The sequence below is a fragment of the Schistocerca piceifrons genome, chromosome 1 (genome assembly GCF_021461385.2).
Source record: "Schistocerca piceifrons isolate TAMUIC-IGC-003096 chromosome 1, iqSchPice1.1, whole genome shotgun sequence".
Lineage (NCBI taxonomy): Eukaryota > Metazoa > Arthropoda > Insecta > Orthoptera > Acrididae > Schistocerca > Schistocerca piceifrons.
Genome location: NC_060138.1, coordinates 608889897 through 608910956, shown reverse-complemented (window position 1 = coordinate 608910956; position 21060 = coordinate 608889897). Strand labels below are relative to the sequence as shown.

At 41.6% G+C, this 21060-nt stretch overlaps 1 protein-coding gene across 1 annotated transcript in view; it reads left to right on the top strand.

The window, feature by feature from the left end:
• LOC124787558 (spermatogenesis-associated protein 7 homolog) overlaps positions 1-21060 on the top strand; it is a 106852-nt gene that overhangs the window by 36542 nt on the left and 49250 nt on the right. The window contains exon 6 of the mRNA XM_047254348.1: positions 10154-10291. Coding sequence (XP_047110304.1) covers positions 10154-10291 — 138 coding nt within the window. The remainder of the gene's footprint in view (positions 1-10153; positions 10292-21060) is intronic.

Sequence of the window (21060 nt, the reverse complement as noted above, 5' to 3'; positions counted from 1 at the left end):
GCGTTAATTCGGATTACTTGGTTTTATGCCAGCTGTTCTTGGCATTGTCAGCAGATTATAAATTGTTAAGTTTTACTAATCTCATCGTTAGTTGTCATAAGTTCACAACCCTGTTATCCTACTTTCATGAAATTTCGAAGATATACATATGTAAATAAATACAAAATTTGTTTGTTGCATATATTTGTTTATTTGCATTGTCTTTGGTACTTAGTATTTCTCTTTCGTATGATATGCAGCAAAACAGTCTCCAAGATGTAATGCAACTCCACAAGGCTTGCACATTGAGTTTGTTTTTCTCCTTTTTTTAATTTTGGAACATACATGGCAGTTCCTTTGTTTTCATTTATTCATTTCAGAAATAAGTATTAGCTGGTGTTGCTTTATGTGACCAGAAAGTCTGTCAGTTGGATCATGATGAGACGTACGCGATGTAATGGCAACCCCCAAGTTTTGCTCAGACACAGGTGCATGGTCTTTTATCCACGAATCAGACACTTTCAATAAAAAATCGTGATGTCGGAGACTCTTGTGTTCTGTATTGAAATATTGCCATGTACGGAATGTATTAAATAGTACGCAATTTAGGAGGTACATGCAAACATTTTTTGACCATTTTAAAGTTTTTCTATATGTAGGGTAATACGAGGGTTGTACGAAAAGTGAGGTTCCCAATGAGCTTCAGCCTTGAGGGAATTTGCTAGGCTAAATCTGACAACAGGGCCGTGTGCAGTGGTTTCCCCACTCTCGAGCCCATCCGTCCGCGATTCGCTATGTCGCTCAGTGTTGGCTTGGCAGCTATCAGAGATGGAAGTGTTGATCACCGCTCCTGTCAAGTGTGAGTTTCGAGCTGTACTCTGGTTTCTCCACGCAAGGGAGTTACCGCCCGTGGAGATTCATTGGCAACTGACTGAGGTTTACAGTGAAGAGGGCATGTCCTTTTAGCATGTCCGCAAATGGTGCATGGCTTTTGCTGAGGGTCGCTTGGAAGTTCATGATGAAGAACGGAGTGGAAGACCACTGGTTTTGGATGCAATTGTTCATAAGGTCAACAGTGAGCTGCTCAAAGATCGGAGGGTCACTGTCCATGAACTTGTTGAATGCATTCCTGAAGCTTCCCACTGCGCAATTGAAAGAACGTTAACAGAAACATTGGGTTATGGCAAGGTGTGTGCTCGCTGGGTCTCCCAGATGCTGACTGATGGATACAAGGAGCAATGCCTTGACTGTTCTCGCAGGTTCCTTCAACAGTGTGAGGGGGAGGCAACAAGGAGACATTGTTGGACTCTTTCATCATGGGAGATAAAACATGGGTGTTTCATACCCCCCACCCCGGTGCAAAACAACAATCTCTTCAGTGGCGTCACTCTGGTTCACCGCCCCTTAAGAAATTCCAACAAACCAGTCGGCAGGAAAGGTTATGTCGACTGTGTTTTGGGATCAGAAGGGCGTACTCCTCATTGATTTCATACAACCTGGGACATCATTAAATTCAAACAGATATTGTGAAACATTCACCAAACTCCGGTGAGCAATTCAGAATCGCCAGAGAGGACGACTGACGGAGGGAGTAGTGCTTCTACGTGACAATGCTCGATCCCACGTCGCTTGTCAAACACAGGAGCTTTTGAAGAAATTTGGGTGGACAGTTATACCCCATCCCCCGTACAGCCCAGACTTAACCCCCAGCGATTATCACCTCTGCCTCAAGCTGAAGGAACACTTAGGTGGCAAACACTTCAAGAGCATTGGTGAAGTTCAATCGGAGGTCACACGCCTCCTCAATGAGTTGGCAGGAGGCTTCTTCAACTTAGGAATACAAAAGCTGGAGCATTGTCTTCAAAAGTGTGTTGAAAAAAATGGGGACTATGTTGAAAAATAGACAAAAGTGTAAGCTTTTCAACAATGTATAAATTAATAACAATAAACAATGTCTTCTGTTTGTAAAAAATATGGGAACATTACTTTTGTTACAACCCTCATAACTTAAATATTGGTCTGCCTGATCCATTCTTTCATATATTAGTTGTAGTCTAATATACTTTCAGGTTTTTTATTGTGTAATTGATTTTTCTACATTTTCTTTGAGTGTCAGTCAAAGTGGCATTATGTATTGTAGAGATCATTTGTATCGTTTTAGTTTTCGAATGTCTCCATACCTGCATGAGTACTTCATCTTTCCATTGATGACAAACTTCAAACACATTGACATTTGCGTTTTCTGGAAATCCTCTATTTTGCCGTATCGTTCCACAAACTTGAATTTTCTTTTTGAGTAACTTCTCTGCAAGTTCTACTCTGTTATAATAGTTATCCATGTTGAGGTGTTGCCACTTTCCATAAGAAGGTGTCAATAGTTCCATCACTGTTTTTGCTAAAAGCTGTCCAGTGCCGGAATATATCTTGAATTGAGGAAATGTATCCTGTACTCGAATCACACAGCATCCGAATGAGTATGCCATATTTTGTAATTTTCGATGGATAGTAAACTTTAAAATTTAACTCTCCATGCCATAGTATCATTCCTTCATCAGTTGAGATGTTTTGACTTAGATTAAAAGTTTCTTTAAACTTTTTGGAAAAATAATCAATTACGAATTGCACTTTGAAAAGCCAGTTGGTATTATCTTGCTTATTGTTGTCGGAAAAATGAAAAAATGATAATATTTGTCTGAATCAGTTGTGGGACATCGTTTTGCGAAATATCAGTGTGTCTATCTATGGATTTGATGACCAATAATCATCGATCCTTGCCTTTTTTACAATTCCTGAAGGATAGCAAGCCAAACCATTTTCTAAGTTCGGGTCCTGTAATGTCGACAGATTTGGCATTTTTTTTTAAAATCCAGTTTCCTTCTATTGCAATTTTGACTGTAGTACTTGTTGGTTTCATTGCTAATATATTCAAATAGATCATTCCCAATATATAATTCTAAAATATCCTCGATGGTCTGTGTATCTTTGGTAACTATGTTTGGACCCGGAGATCCTTCAAATTTATTATTGGCCCTCGGTAAATCAAAGTCTGACCACTGTGCACTGTCTTCTTCGTCGGATTCATCCAAATCAGTTGGCAACCATAGCGTTCACTGAATTCTTCTTGGACATATTTCACTATTTTCTGACGATTCTGCTTCACTTTGTCAGTCAGAGTGCAGATTTAATAGTTTCTATTGGATCCTAAACCACATGTATCAAAAATGTTCAAATAGTTTTACTTAGTATTGATGAGGTCTCTGCAAATAATATCATCACTTACAATAAACAGAATTTAGGAGTTCTGATTTTGAGCAAGCTAAATATTCCCCATGATGCACTCACTCTTTTTAGTTTGTCCAACTTTTATTTGCAAACTACCCATTACTTTAGCATTTTAAGTTCGTATCACAGAAATGTCCAAAATCGCGATTGCATATCTGAAGTCTTTAAGCTCCTAAACAACCTTTTAAAATGGAAAATGTTTGTGTGTTTACTCAACTTGGAGTAACTGCATGTGTAACAAATTGTCGTTGTTGTGCACTTGAACAACACAGTATTTTACTAGGCATAATCCTATTGGAGTTGGCATGCCCTTGCCTTCCTCTAAGCATGGAACTGACGTATCCAGCTAGTTCCAGACATATCTTCACTTTAATGAGAATTTTGAATGATACTGAACATGGTGTTTTCCGCATTAACAAATCCTTGCCAGAAATGAAGGCAGTGAGAAGCGATAGAAAAATCCTAAGACTCCCTGAGGATTGAATCTCAGACTTGTGAATTTGTGGTCTGATACTTAGCTTTTGAGCCAAACAATGTTTTACTAGCAAAACTAACTAAACGCCTCACCACCTCTCTCTCTCTCTCTCTCTCTCTCTCTCTCTCTCTCTCTCTCTCTCCCCCCTCCTCCCTCCCTCCGAGCATAAACATTACATAACCCTTTCTGGTTACCTCAGTGGGAATAATTTTAGCATTGAGATTGCCCTATGCTTACCATGAACTCTATGTTGTATGTATTATATCCTGCTGTTGACACCAGACCTAGATTAAATACTAGATAGATATTTTTTTAGGGTTTTCAATGGACCTGTGCAGAAAATTTTAATTGAGGTGAAAGAGAGAACATTTATTCTGTGTAACTTTGTAAACAGTTAATTACACTAATGAACAAGAATACCTGGTGCTTCTTAGCATGCTTGAATTATGTTGGAAATAGGGGAGTTCATAACATTGCTGGACATTTATGAGAAATGCTGCTGCTACAGCAGTTACCATCCAGATCCTTTATTCAGCTCTGCTGACTCCAATGACCTCGATTTCGATAGGATATTAAACTGTAAGCTTCCTTTATCTAGCTCCGGGTTAGCAATCAAATATACCTGCATTCTGCTGAGCTGGGTCATTAGGTTCTAGTGTGTAGTTGTTGTTTTGTGGTGATGGCTGTTGACTGACCTTTCCAGCAAAGATTTGAAGTTTCTCCCGCAGCCTCAGATGAAAGACTCTTCCAGTCCACAACTTATGGCAGAATATCTGTCAATTTTATTTCCCATGTCTACGTAAAAACTTTGTGTACTCTTCCTTTCATCGCTTAAGACAAGGGCTTTATTATGATTGGCTGAGTTCGTGGTTGCTACCCACCGATCACTGTACTAAGAACATCTCTCCCTCTCCTTTCTCCTTCACTTTATCAATTTCCTTCTTGGTTTTCTTCTCCAACGTGCAGTGGGAGCATCTCACATTCCATGTACTACAAAATTAGTAACTGCATAACGAATGTGTAGGCACCAGTTCATCACCCTCTGCATGTTAATATTGTTTACTTGTAAATGCGTGGAAACACGTCAAAGCACAACCAAGGGACACTCTGCGACTATCTCAAAATATGTCACTCTGAGGGTGTGTGTCGCCAACAGCGCGATGAATTGAGTCTGTTCACCTTCCTGGAATATCAACTGGCCGGCAGAGGGGCTTGGGAACACGTATGTATGCTAAGGTTGGCCTTATGTGGTAGGCTGGTTTGTTGTGCATACACTTCAAATTATGACCATGTGCTTATAGCTTATTGGTCCACATTTGGAACTCAATACAGAATTGGTTCAGCATGACATGGATTCAACAAATCCTTGGCCAGTTTCCAGTGGTACGCTACACCAGACGTCTACGCAGAGGTCATGCAATTCCCTTAAATTACAGGCTGGTGGATTTTGGATGCGGAACTGACACCTAAGAGTATCCCAGAAGCATACTATCCATAGAGTTTTAGATCAGGTGAATTTTGGAGCCAAAGTATCAACATAGATTCAGTAATACCTTGTTCAACCCACATTAGCATAGTTCTGGTCTTATGGTGTGAAAAGCTAACCAGCTTGAAGATGATATTACCATTTGGGAAGGTATCGAGTGTGAAGGGAAGCAGGTAATTTGCAATAATGTTCGTGTAATCAACAGCTCTCATAGTGCCCTCTGTTGCCAATACAGGTTTCATGGAGACCCAGGCGAATGTCCCCTTTAGCACAATACTGCTCCCACTGGCTTATGACAGTGGCACATTGCAAGTTTTGAGGAGCTGTTTACCTGAATGGTGGCATAATTGGATACAACTATTAACTTGGTGATTCATCCGAGCAGGTGACACATTCCCATTGACCCTTGGTCCAATCGTCATGGTCCTGTTTTAATAGACACTGTCGTTGGGTAATATGGTTACATACAGGGGTCGTCTGCTTGTAGATTCCCCATGTCCAACAAATTGCACAGAGCGATGTACTCCAAAACACTTATGACTGACCTGCATTGTACTCTGCCATCAGACCTGCTGCAGATCGTCAACTATCCTGCTTTACAGAGTGGGCAAGCATCTGACCTACACATTCTTTGATTAGGCTTTGACGTCCAATGCCTTGTCGTCTAAACATGATCTTTCTATCCTTGAACTACTTTCCATTGATGCTCATAACAGTAGCCTGTGAACAGCCAACCAGCTTTGCCATTTCCGAGGTGTTTGTTCCCAAATACCAGGCCATAACATGCTGCCCTTTGCCAGAGTTGCTTATGCTAGCAGATTTCCCTCCTTTGTGGCGTGTCCCTTTGCTAGAATGATTCCTCATTTGTGTCTGCTCCATACCTTTCTTTACCACATTATGTGCCACAATACCATCAGATAGCATTCAGTCCTGTGGTGAGAAGTGCTCATAATGTTTTGCCTTATCACTGTACAGTTTTGTTCTTAATTAGGCATTTGATTATGTTTAATGAATAACAATTTTTTTTAAATTCAGAATTTTCTCAGACCAGCCACAAAAGTAGTCATTATCCATCAGCAATTTGCTGAAAAGCATTGTACTGAATTCCCACTACAACAACATTTCAGTTGTAATATTTCAGCAGACTATTTAAAATCTCAGAGATTCAGACCAGAGTTGTGCATAGTCTGTGCTGCAATTATGGTTCGCAATTAAATGGTGATTATGGCTTACTTGATTTGGATTATCATAGCCTCTTCTACGTAACATGTAAAATCAGGGAAAAGCAACCAGTTGGCCGTAGCGGACTGGTATTGTGAAGCACAGAAACATGTAATAGAAAATGACATTCATTATAGCTTCACTTCATTTCTGTTTAAGCAATTTTAGAAGTCACAGACTACACACTATTGAAAACTGAGATTGTGGAAGATTAAAATTCATATAGCAGGAGGAAAGTAAACAGAATATCACTCACGGCAGTGGTTAACTGAATTTTCAAAAAAATGCAGCGAAAAATATATAAAATAGGCATTCCAGCCCTAGCTGCTGGAGTTGATGGTCACATGTGCATGAGGTGTGCTTGCTTGTATGTATCAATGGTGTGTTTCTCTTTTGCTGATGAAGGCTGTGACCGAAAGCTGTATGTGATCAAAAGTATCCAGACACCCCCAAAAACATATGTTTTCATGTTAGGTGCGTTGTGCTGCCACCTACTGCCAGGTACTCCATATCAGCGACCTCTGTAGTCATTAGATATCATGAGAGAGCAGAATGGTGCGCTCCGCGGAACTCACTTGCTTCGAATGTGGTCAGATGATTGGGTGTCACTTGTGTCATATGTCTGTATGCGAGATTTCCACACTCCTAAACATCCCTAGATCCAGTGTTTCCAATGTGATAGTGAAATGGAAACATGACGGGCCACCTACAGCTCAAAAGCATACAAGCCGACCTCGTCTGTTGACGGGCAGAGACTGCCGACAGTTGAAGAGGGTCGTAGTGTGTAACAGGCAGATATCTATCCAGATCATCACACAGGAATTCCAAACTGCATCAGGATCCACTGCTAGTACTATGACAGTTAGGCGGGAGGTGAGAAAATTCGATTTCATGCTCGAGCGGCTGCTCGTAAGCCACACATCACGCCGGTAAATGCCAAATGACACGTCGCTTGGTGCAAGGAGCATAAATGTTGGGCGATTGAACAGTGGAAAAATGTTGTGTGGAGTTACGAATCACGGTACAAAATGTGGCAGTCTGATCCCAGGGTGTGGGTATGGCGAATGCTTAGTGAACGTCATCTGCCAGAGTGTGTAGTGCCAACAGTAAAATTCAGAGGCTGTGGCGTTACGGTGAGGTCTGTTTTTCATGGAAGGGGCTGGCACCCCTTGTTGTTTTGCATGGCACTATCACAGCACAAGCCTACATTGATGTTTTAAGCACCTTCTTGCTTTCCACTGTTGAAGAGCAATTCGAGAATGGCGATTGCATCTTTTAACACAATCAAGCACCTGTTCATAATACACCGGCCAGTGGCTGAGTGGTTACACGACAATAACCTCCCTGTAATGGACTGGTCTGCACAGAGTCCTGACCTGAATCCTGTAGAACACCTTTGGGATGTTCTGGAATGCCAACTTCGTGCCAGGCCTCACCGACCAGCATCGATACATCTCCTCAGTGCAGCACTCCATGAAGAACAGGCTGTCATTCCCCAAGAAACCTTCCAGCACCTGATTGAGCATATGCCTGTGAGAGTAGAAGCTGTCACCAAGGCTAAGGGTGGGCCAACACCATATTGAATTCCAGAATTACCGATGGAGGACGCCACGAACTTGTAAGTCATTTTCAGCCAGGTGTCCAGAAACTTTTGATCACATAGTGTATGTGTCTTTTTAATTGTGTTCTTTACGGTAAGTAGCAATTTATATTTTCCTATATTGTTGATATAAAATGTACGCATGTTTAAGTCTATTACTATCCTGATATCTCACAAATGTTGGCCACCCGCACCCTCTTTTGCACCCAATCCTCCAAATTCCTCCAACACTGTTGCTATTCCTCCAGTGTTCTCTCTTGCTGTGCTCTTCTGAATCAGTTTACTTCCCGTTGTTTTCTTCTGCTGGTCCCACTTCAAATTCCTCTCATTTTACATGTGTAATTGTTTTCCTTGCATCCTCACTCTCCTATTACCTGATTCTTTGCTGAATTTGTGTTAAATTAGCTGTATTAGCTTACTCTTCATTCTTGATCATCCCCTAATCACATTACAATGTTGAGGCTGTATCAGTTGTGAAGTCTACAAGATTGTTCATCATTTGAATATTTTATAGTGGTTGTTCTTGTAACAATTAATGAAAGTTAAGTAAGCTATTTTACATTACAAATATTATCATTTCTGCTGAAACATCTCTGTCAGTGAAGCTAAAAATTGTTCTTTTTGTACTTTCATTTATGAAGATAACTTTATCTGTACGTGAACATTCAGAAATTGATCAGGAATTTAACTGCACAGTTTCTTGAAGTTTTCAACTTAAGTATTCTGTTCTTGGGCATTAGTTATTCTGACAAATTTACCAACAGCAAGATCATAATCACACTCAACATGTAAACTGCCAATATTGTTGTATGTACATCAAACACAAGACAGAAGAATGTGTGTGAATGTTGTGTCATTTTATTGTTGAGCAACTAATGCTGCACTGTTGTTACATGAGTAATTATGAGAAAAATTGTGAAGTATTTCAAAATTATTTGTAAACTAGGACTGTTTCACAATATTTCAATGATTTAAAATTTGTAAACACAAAAATTAATTGCAAAGCGTGGTTGATCATTTTACACAAGATGACTTATTCAAGTTTACTTATGAAATACTGCTTCAGACAAATGATGACCATTGTGGCTGCGCAATAACTGAGGCATTTCTCCCAGTTTTTTGAACACATCTTTGTAATTGGAATTCTGGAAATTTCATTGTGAATTCCATCGTTTAACTGTTACAAGCTTCTTGTCCAGGGAGGGAGTGCACTCTCACTTCAAATAACCACATAAATACAAGTCTGGCATGGTTAAATCAGTTGAATTAGGTGGCCATTCAACACGGGCATGTTTGGAAATTATGTGGTTACCATATGTTTCATGGAGAACTTGCAAGGTCTTGTTGGATGTTTGGCATGTCGCGCCATCTTGTTGGAACCAAGTTTTTGTAATGAATGATTGGGACTTGCTGGTAAAATACTACACATGTATTTTGAGATTTCTGACGGTTTTCTGGGGGCCAGTTGACTTTCGATTCAATGCACTGACAGTTGCATGGAAGTTTCTTGTCCATCTCAATATTGTTCCATGAACAGCAATTGGATATCGCAGCTGAATCCTGAAATTTGTAGGAAAGGCATGTTGGATTCACCATAACGAAAATAGCACACCACTGCAAATGCACGCTGTTGCTTCGACCAGTATAAGCTGATTACTGACCTGCATATGGGATGAAACTTGGCACTCTGCAGTACTAATGGACAGTGCCACCATTGCTGTATCTTGTTTTTAACACATGTTATTCAAATTTGAAATCATCAAAACATTGTGAAACATCCTGTGCATTGAAAATAAAATAATAGCCTGACTTCTGACTAATCAATGAAAGACCTAAAGGAGGCAAGAAGTAATCATATATTTACATTTATATTAATGGATATCTTGAAAATTTTGTAGCTCACTTTGGAGAGTTCAGAAAGCAGCTATTAAAATTAAAGCTGGACCTATAAAAAATTATCATCCTCGAATACAGGGGTTTTACAAGAATTTTCAAGCGTTCTCTTTAACATGTTATGTGTCCTTTGTCGGCATTATTTTGTTATCAAGACATTATTCTTGAACAATGATTTAAAACAAATGTGTTTATTTAAAATTAATTTATATTCAAGGTGGTAGACCAGATTTCGACTCAGACTTCAGCTTATTCTGCAGATTCTGATTCTCAAAGCAATTGGAATGCAGATCAAGAAGTACAGTTCCTGCCAAATTACACATTCAGGAAAGGAAAGGGAAAAGTGGCAAGTGAGGTATTTCATCTCCAGTTCTTCATTACTATGTTTAGTGGATATTTTATAGTGCCTGCATTACTGTATTGCATTATGTTAATGTTTCAATCCCAAATGAATGAAAAAGAAAAGCTGAAGTAAGTTTTGTCTCCATAGGAAATCTGTCAATTATTGAAACTTTTTCATGTTACCATGGCATGTTCATTTGATTTGGATATTTATTCTTAAACAACTCAAAGAAATTTAGAAATATGATCTGCTAATTTAATCATTTTAGTACCACACATTTCTCTGTGTTGTAAAAACTGAAATGATGTGTCCGAAAAAACAGACATCACGCATTCATATAATTAATTCGTCATGTTCTAACATGTCCAAAAGAAGAGACACCATGCATTCATACAGGGTGCGGCAGAACTGACTAAGCAGTTTTAAGGAGCAATAAAAAGTAAATCTGGATGTATAGAGAAAAAATGTTTTTATTTTCTAAATTAGTACAATATACAATTTTACATTCATTTAGTTTTGAAAATAATATCCTCAAATTGGTGGCCGTTAGCATCTATACATTGTTGCAGACGATCCATGAAGTTTGGAGCAGCTCTTGCACACATATCGCAGGGTATGGCATTCACTTCATCAATAATCCGCTCTTTAAACTCTGGTAGGGTGTGAGGGCAGCTTTTGAAAACCTTTTCCTTCAGATATCCCCAAAGAAAGAAGTCACAAATGCTCAAATCTGGTGACCGCACAGGCCACCTGACATCACCCCTCAAAGAGACTAGGCATCCCAGAAACATTTCTCTCAAAACAGCAAGTGAAATTTGAGCTGTGTGAGCAGTAGCTCCATCCTGTTAGAACCACAAGTCCCCCAGTCCATGTTCTTCAACAATATCATCCATTCTGGGTTGCAGAAAATTTTGCAACATTGAAACATAATGTGTGGAATTCACTGTCACGGTCACTTCTTCCTCCTCAAAAAAGTTAGGGCCTACCATGCCAAATTGTGATATGGCACACCACATTGTCACTTCAGCAGAATGTTGCGGTCTTTCATGAATAATTCGGGGGTTATTTTCAGCCCAGTAGCGAAAGTTTTGCTTATTAATGCATTGCAGAATTCTTCTCAAACTGCGGTCTTAAATCCCCAATGCAACAGCATGTCATCGAACAGAACGTTGCGGCGGTTGTTGGATTGCTGTTCTCACCCGCTGCACATTTCCTGGCATTCTGATGGATCTACGTCGGCCATGTGTATCTATTCTTAGTGTGCTACCAGTTTCCTGCAACTGCTGATCCCAAGACCAAATTGTGTTTGCATTAGGAATGGCATTTTTGTGTGGAATGTTGAACTGTCGCCAAAAAGCTCGTTGTGTAGCAATCATAGAACTGTTGTTTTCATAATAACTGTCAATGGCAAAGCCACGATGTGCACTGGTCCAGACTGTGTTGTTTACTGAAATGGGGTCAACGACTGAACAAAGGCAGACCACGTGCAACTGCCTACCCCCACCACAGCCCCAGCGGTAATCAATAGAAACTGCTTAGTTGGTTCTGCTGCACCTGTTATAATTAATATGTCTTGATGGGCAATGAATCCACCACCTTCAGTGCCAATGCACAATAACGTTCGACCTTCTGTGGGAATCTCAAAGTAGCGAACAAGGAGGACATGGACATGGGCTGCGGATAGGTGACACTAGGTGGGAATGTGGGTTGGCTGAGGGACTTCATAGATAGTCTATGCAATTGCAATAAGCACTATGTCTGGTTGGCATAGTGGTTAACTGGCATAGTGATTAACGTAAGTGCCTAGTTAGTGGGAGATCCGGGTTTCAAACCCTGGTCCGGCACACATTTTCACTTGTTGCGACTGTTTCTGTACAAATTCCAGATGCAGTTGACATTAGTAGTGTCTTCCCTTTCCTTTCTGCCCCATCCACCTTCAATTTACATAATAACTATCAACATTCTATCATATAACATGTGGACAATTGCCCATCAAAGATTATAGAGTGGCTACACAGGAGGCACTGCATGTCAGCTACGTTCTGTTAGAAGCTACTGGATTATTTTCAAGGAAATGCCCAAATACAGCCACCCACAACTATGAAGTGTGCTATTTAAATAAGTACCATGTTTATATATGGCCACTGCAATGCTGCTGTTGGCAGTCTGTACATGCTCGCTGAGTACTTGAATCTACTGGCTGGCCACAGATGCCATAATGGAACCATTCATCTTTTTGGGTGTTTATTTGTGCTTCTGTAAAATATTACACTTAATTGAAAATCCCACTGAGTGTGAAATGCATGTAGTGATTTGTTTTATGTATGTAAAAGAAGTGAAAATGATCAAAATTCATCGACACAGTAGGAAAGTTTCTGGAGAAAACACTATGGGTGATGAAATGGTAAGAAAATAGGTTCGGGTATTTAAAGATATTCATGACAAAGTCCAAAGTGGGTGACCATCTATTGTCTCTTAAGACTTGGAGTAGAAAGTTGTATGCAAATTTATATGAAAACAGGTCCTTTAGGATTTCATCCTTTCCTGAAGTTTTAAGGGGGGCTGTAGGCAACCAGCACCACAACATTGATGATGATGTCAAAATGACTCTTCAGCAGTGGTGTCAAACGAGGCAGCAGTTTCTTATGTAAATGGAATTCTGAAGTTGTTAATTGTGATAATGGCCTTAGTAGTGGTTGTTACGTTAAAAAATATAATGTTATATTTTCTTTCATGTAACAAGAAAATTGTGTAAAAAAAAAAGATAAAAAAAGAAAAAGAAACCACTCCAAGTGCATGTTGCTGATCACAGTCATAACTATGGTAAGAATTGTTTCCTGGCTGCATGATGAGTTGGGCTGAAGTTTGTATGCCTATATTGTATCAAATGTAGATAGGTTTTTTCCAAACTTTTCCTATGGTTGTTCATAGTCTTGAGCTATAACAGTGTAACTCCATTCATTTTGGCCAAATTGATAGTCTTTAATCTGGACTAAGGGTATTGAGTCGTGCTCTAGTGATGTGTTGAGTTCATTTCTATAATCTTATTCTGTTCTGTTGTCTGAAGACTAACATTTGCGGCAGAAAGGGTATCTGTGAACTTATATTGGATGTCTGCACAGTGTAATGACCGAAAACTGCTTTCTGCTTGTTGCAATTCAGCTAGCTGTATATGGCGACTCAATGATAGCCTTCATTTCAGCAATAATGTTTTAGATGCAGTTAGATTGAAATGTGAGTTTAATAACTGATACTGTGTTGCTTGATGGTTAGATTTCTTTGTGCTGAGAAATTGACACTACGCACAAACAGTTTGTAAGTAGTGATGATGACACAAGTACTTTAATAAGGAATTAGTCACAGAATGATCTAGCGCACAAAATTTGTGCCTCTGTACACATAAATATGCTCACGAGGAGGAAACCACCAATCAGTTACTTGCATTGAACTGGAATTACATATTAGTCAGACAGGACACACTTCTCTACCACCTCGATACCTACCTAGGTCTACATTAATCTAAATTATCATAATTTACAGGGAAAAAGATGACCACCACCTCTGCATAGCAATCATCCTTTCTTCAGGAAAGTCATATCAAATTATTGGTTTTAGAGAATAGTGCCAACTTTCTATATACTGAAGAAGCTGAAAATCTTATTTAATAGGAACACTAATGTTAACTAGAGTTTACATTCCCAAGTCCTGCTATTATGATAAATTATGGGAGGGGCTACTAACTGTTTTATTTCATTTTTGAGGCTCAGAATTTTAAACTCCATTGTCTGGCTGGAACAGGAATGCAATAGTTTGTTTGGAAATTATTTTTATTTCTAATATTGTATTTGTAAGTTTCCCAGTTACTCTTAAATTCTCCTTTTTTACTATTATTAACTGCAAATACCATTAGCGAGTAAATGTATTGGCATATGAGTGCAAAATGCAAAGGTTCTTGAAGGGTCTTCTGCAAGATGTTTGGTTATCAATGTCACTTAACATTCTTTCTGCACACCTCTGTGCAAAAGATACTTTTTTGATTTCCTTTTAAGCTGTAGTGAGTGAAAGTGTGCAACCTAACCTCTGTGGAGATCAAAACACTTTGAGAAACATCTACATGCAAAACCAATAGAGCTGAGCTTTCTGGCTAACTTAATACGCATGGTGGTGGCCCCTCAGTTCGTTATGCATGTGGGTGCATAGAAATTTCACACAAGGAGTTTCATTTGACTGATTTGGGTTGGGAAAATCAAGTCCAGTGTTTAGTAAACCCTCATCGCCAGTTTTGTAAAGGCCTCATCGCTACTGCTATGGAGGCCGAGTTGCCACTGTTGTTGTGGCAGGCCTAGTCTGTGAGTTTGTGAAGTGGCTTCTGGTGTAGTACATTGCTAAGACAATTTCTCGCTCCCACTATTACACAGCCTCAGGATTGGGTAACAGGATGAGAGCATGAGGGTTCTGCAACACTCCAACAAATTAGTAACAAAGTCACACAAATGAATTAAAAAGGTTTACTTATCGTTGTGACTTGTTGAACAATTAAATCTGCAACACTGCATGTAATATAACTCAAGAAAAGGCCCTCAGTGGCCAATGCAAATAGTGGTAGGTTAACTTCACAGTACATAGCAAATTGCAATTTACAACAACTGTCCATTCACTTCTAAGACTTCATCAAATGACATTTCCTGTCTAAGTCAGCCCTGGACGTTGATCTTCGACCAATTGGGCGAGACCCCCTTTCCTGTCTTCTGAGTCAGCTTCTGTCCTTTGTCGTCCGGTCACTGGGGGATTGTAATTGACCGTCAGTAACTCAAGGTGAAGATGGTACCCTCATCCTCAGTGCCACCCATGGTGCTGGTGGAACTCGCACAATTGATGAGTCTCTATGACACTGGCACCAGCTCCCATCTTTTCCCCTGGCTGTGTCTTGTTCGGATGACACAGCACCACTCCTCCCCAAACCACTACACCATCGTGATGTATGGCTGAGCAACATACCGACGGTGAGGGGTAGATGTGGGTGTTGGAACCAGTGTTAGAATGATGACCGTTGCGGTAGCCAATGTCGAATCGCTGTTTGCACCCCGAGGTCCATCTTGAGACTGTGAGGGAAGACTGGCCAAAAAATGACACAGATGGTCCATCCCAGCACCCATCAAAAGGGCATCTTCTTGATGGTGTGAATCTGCAACGGTATTTCCTGACTGGAGGCCACGTGGTAGGCTTTGGCGCAAGGCTGATCCAGTGATGGTGGGGTGGCAGGCTCCGCCAGACATCCGCTAATGGACGGATGTGGCATCAGATTGATGTCCATCGGCTTGAGGTCTGGAAACAGTGCCGCATGACCCCACTCTGATGGATGACGCTCAGTTTGCGTCGACCTGGAAGGCCAGGAATCTGTGAACATATGAGAAGTGGCAGAACTCTGCAAGCTACAAGGGCAAATTTGATTTAGGGGCCGCTTCTGCAATCCATCGGTACCTCGGATCTGAAACACACCGAACGAAGTGAATTAATAATGATGCCACACTCCTATGTCTTCTTTCTGCCGTAGGTTCTGTTAAACACAGGTTGATTAATCCAGTATGTTGGCGGACTGAAGTCTGTTGGCACCAAGCACAGTGAGGGATGGTGCAAATGCAAAAGCGTGCGGTCGCATCGCCAATGTAACAATTTGCAGGCAAAGGGCTGAAAGCAATAAGTGGAAAAGAAGCGTTACAAGGTTTGTTCGCATGGATGGTGCAAGCGAAGTTTCTCCATTTGCTATTGGAACTTGTGGACAAATTGTTCAGCCTCACAATTTGATTATGTGTGGAATGGTGCTAAGGTGAGATGGCGTATGCCGTTTGCCGTACAGAAATCTTCAAATTCTGCAGAGAGAAATTGAAGTCTGCTGTTCGTGATGAGCAATTCAGGTAGACCTTCAATCGGAATATGGACTGAAATGCTTGCAAAGTGGAGTAATATGTTGTTGACGACATGAGAACAACAAACTATATGCATCAACAGCTACTAACTAGTGTGAGTTCCAATAAGAGCCAGAAAAGTCTATGTGCACATGCTGCCAAGGTGCCTCTGCCTTGGGCTACTCAGAAAAAACACTGTGGAGGGGTGGCCTGATATTCCACAAGTGTTTGACACTGTTCAGACATCCATTCTATTTGCATGTCCATGCCAACCCATGTGCAATGTCTGCATGCTAATTGTTTTGTGTGGGCAACACCCCAATGACCTTGATGCAATAAGTTGAGTACATGTCATTGAAGCACTTCTGGTATCACTACACGCAAATGTTGTGACTCTGTGTGCAGCAAAATGACTCCGTGAACAACCAAAAGGTCATGTCAACGTGCAAAATATTGACTAACAATTGGGCTAACAATGTGCTTGATAAAGCCTTCCAGTGGAATTGCACTGGAGCGAAATTAGCAAATCAGGGTCGAAAGAAGTCACTTGTGAAATGAGGATTGAAATAAGTCGCTTGTGCTACTGTGTGCAATAATCCAGGGGAAGCTGCTCAACAATGTCAGTCTCTCATGCATCAGTTTGAAAATATGCTGCTTCAGAAGTGTCGAAGTCAGCATCAGCTCCCATTGGTAGACGTCAGGGAACATCTGCATTCACTTGCTTAAAAATGGGCCGATAAATGATCTCAAACTGGTAGTGGGAGAGAAGAAGAGCCCAGATTTACTATTACTGAGCAGTATGAATAGGAATCGGTTTGGCCAGATTGCAGAGTGACTGTAAAGGCTTGTGGTCTGTGACCAAGCAGAATTTTTGGCCATATAAGTACTGGTGAAATTTAGTCACTCGGAAAATAATGGATAGAGCTTCCTTTTTTCTTTGGAAATAGTTCTGCTGAGCTTTGTTCAGAAGCTTGGAATTAAAGGCAATAGGTCTGTCTGATGTTACAATCTGTTGTAACAAAACAGCAGCAATTCCATAGGGTGTTGCGTCTGTGGCCAAAATGACAGGTTTTTGTTGATTTAAATGAGTCAAGCGTCGATCACTGAGCCATGCTGCTTTCAGTTTCTGAAAGGCTATATAACAGTCTTGGGACCAAACAAATGGAACATTTTTGTGCCAAAGGCAGTGAGCTTTCCTAAGATAGATTGCAATTCTTTGACATTCTGAGGTGGTTTGAGATCAGGTATTGCTTGCAAATGTGCCTGTGTTGAATGAACACCTCGAGAATTCACAACATTACCCAAATATTCTATTTCCGTCTGGAAAAAAGACACATTTTTCTTTATTACGTTTGAGTCCAACCTCAGACAGAACTTGAAATAAAGTGCACAAGTTGGTAAGATGTTCTTCTGCTGTGCGGCCAGCAACTACAATATCGTCCAGGTAATTTGTGCATGAAGGTACAGAAGGAGTCAACTGTTCTAGGTAGTGTTTGAAAATGTCAGGTGCTGATGCGCTACTAAAGGGAAATGAAGGAACTTGAAAAGTCCTAAATGTGTAATGATGACAAACATACACTCCTGGAAATTGAAATAAGAACACCGTGAATTCATTGTCCCAGGAAGGGGAAACTTTATTGACACATTCCTGGGGTCAGATACATCACATGATCACACTGACAGAACCACAGGCACATAGACACAGGCAACAGAGCATGCACAATGTCGGCACTAGTACAGTGTATATCCACCTTTCGCAGCAATGCAGGCTGCTATTCTCCCATGGAGACGATCGTAGAGATGCTGGATGTAGTCCTGTGGAACGGCTTGCCATGCCATTTCCACCTGGCGCCTCAGTTGGACCAGCGTTCGTGCTGGACGTGCAGACCGCGTGAGACGACGCTTCATCCAGTCCCAAACATGCTCAATGGGGGACAGATCCGGAGATCTTGCTGGCCAGGGTAGTTGACTTACACCTTCTAGAGCACGTTGGGTGGCACGGGATACATGCGGACGTGCATTGTCCTGTTGGAACAGCAAGTTCCCTTGCCGGTCTAGGAATGGTAGAACGATGGGTTCGATGACGGTTTGGATGTACCGTGCACTATTCAGTGTCCCATCGACGATCACCAGTGGTGTACGGCCAGTGTAGGAGATCGCTCCCCACACCATGATGCCGGGTGTTGGCCCTGTGTGCCTCGGTCGTATGCAGTGCTGATTGTGGCGCTCACCTGCACGGCGCCAAACACGCATACGACCATCATTGGCACCAAGGCAGAAGCGACTCTCATCGCTGAAGACGACACGTCTCCATTCGTCCCTCCATTCACGCCTGTCGCGACACCACTGGAGGTGGGCTGCACGATGTTGGGGCGTGAGCGGAAGACGGCCTAACGGTGTGCGGGACCGTAGCCCAGCTTCATGGAGACGGTTGCGAATGGTCCTCGCCGATACCCCAGGAGCAACAGTGTCCCTAATTTGCTGGGAAGTGGCGGTGCGGTCCCCTACGGCACTGCGTAGGATCCTACGGTCTTGGCGTGCATCCGTGCGTCACTGCGGTCCGGTCCCAGGTCGACGGGCACGTGCACCTTCCGCCGACCACTGGCGACAACATCGATGTACTGTGGAGACCTCACGCCCCACGTGTTGAGCAATTCGGCGGTACGTCCACCCGGCCTCCCGCATGCCCACTATACGCCCTCGCTCAAAGTCCGTCAACTGCACATACAGTTCACGTCCACGTTGTCGCGGCATGCTACCAGTATTAAAGACTGTGATGGAGCTCCGTATGCCACGGCAAACTGGCTGACACTGACGGCGGCGGTGCACAAATGCTGCGCAGCTAGCGCCATTCGACGGCCAACACCGCGGTTCCTCGTGTGTCCGCTGTGCCGTGCGTGTGATCATTGCTTGTACAGCCCTCTCGCAGTGTCCGGAGCAAGTATGGTGGGTCTGACACACCGGTGTCAATGTGTTCTTTTTTCCATTTCCAGGAGTGTATTTTGTGAAGATTCATTGAGAGGAATCTGAAGGTAGACATGGCAAAGGTCAATTTTTGAAAAATAGCGGCCTGTGCCTGAGCGATCCGTGAGTTCATGAGGGCGAGGCGATGGATAAGTATAAACAACTGTCTGAGGATAATTCTTGAAATTCATCACAGAGCTGAGCAACACTTTCACTTGAATTGAAATGAGACACAGCTAGCGCATTGGCCACAATGTTTTGTCCAAACAGTCAGACCAAAAATATTAGGTGATTGTGTACTTTGTAGCACTTAAAAGGAAACTGTCATCCGCAGATGCTGATAAGTGGCTGCAATGTTAAGTGTTCCTATCACTGGAATGTTCTGGCCATTGTACGCTATAAGCGTATTTATAGATTGACACAGGTTCTGTTTGCCTAACAGTTCATAAATTTCATAGCTTAGCAAGGACACTGATGGACCCATATCTAATTGACGTTTTACTGTATGGCCTGCAATCATTAAAGATACATACAGTTTATTAGAGAAACATTACACAGGGCAACTAGTGATCCGAATAACTGCACACGATTGTTCCGTGGGAGCAACCTGTTGTGAATTTACAACATGCACGTGCACAATAGGGCACAGTTGTTTCACATTGTTACCCGGGAACTTTTGTCTTTTTAAGCAGTTCGGTGGCAGCAGTAGCAAGTGACTTGACGTGATGGGCAATGTTCACGTGTATGTGCTGTATAGTGTTGAGGACAAGATTTTGTACCACGCTATTGGTGAGCGAAGCATGACTTGCGCTTAAGCTGTTGATGTGTTATGGCATTCTATGCGTGAGGCTGTTTGTGTGCCGTTAAGTGTAGCTGTTTATGGGACCGTGTAGCACTAGAGCTATTTCTGCCTTTCTGTTCTGCAGCACAAACTTTACCAGACTACTGAAAATTGTCCACAGCAAAATCACAAGAGTCTTGGTAATCAATGATCTGCAATACCTGCTCAAAAGCAAGATCGGAATATTTCAGAAACTGTTCTGTGATCCTATTATCTGACACATTCTGTGTGACTGCGTCCCTGATCATATAGTCACTGTAATATTGTCCACTTTCTCACCGGAGCTTGCGTTTCTACATTAAGCATTTGTAATTCAGTCACCCACTGACAATATGTATGTCGTGGCTGCTTCTTTAAATGAAGAAACTTATACCTGGCAGCTTCAATGTTGCTACGGTCTTCACAGTATTTATTTAATGCACCGACTAATGCTGCAAAGGGGACGTCTTCCTGCCATGATGTAGGGAAGAGTTTTGTAAGACTTCTGTAAACTGATACACCAATGATGGAAAGGAAGTAAGCCTTTGTCACAGTACTGATATTTGGCGGGCTGGTAGGTGGGCCCTGAACTGTAAAATATACTCCGTCAAGTCTTCTGTGCTGCTTATTGTTTGAGCTGCTGCCTGATGTGTGAAGAATTGTCATGATTTCGGTAAGCTTCTGAAGTGACTGCATCTGAAATCGAAGGAACATCCTAAGATACTGTGGTGATTTTACATCCACATTAGGCAATGGATCAGTAGGAACGGATACAATTGGCGGGTTCTGTGTATTTGGAGCCGAAGTCAGTGCAGGCATAGGTGACGTCACATGACATACTCCCACAACTAGAACAAAAAATAAAATCAAATGTGCAGTGTTGGGTTAGTAGAAACAAGACAAATAAGAACACTGTAAATTTGAAGCAAAAGTCATGCCAGCCATTATCACCACTGCTTCTGGCTTGGGAATCTGCCACCTCGTTGCCGGTTTTGTACATACTTGTCGCCAGTTTTGTAAAGACCTCGTTGGTACTGCTGTGGAGGCTGAATTGTCACTGTTATTACAGTAGGCCAAGTCTGTGAGTCTGT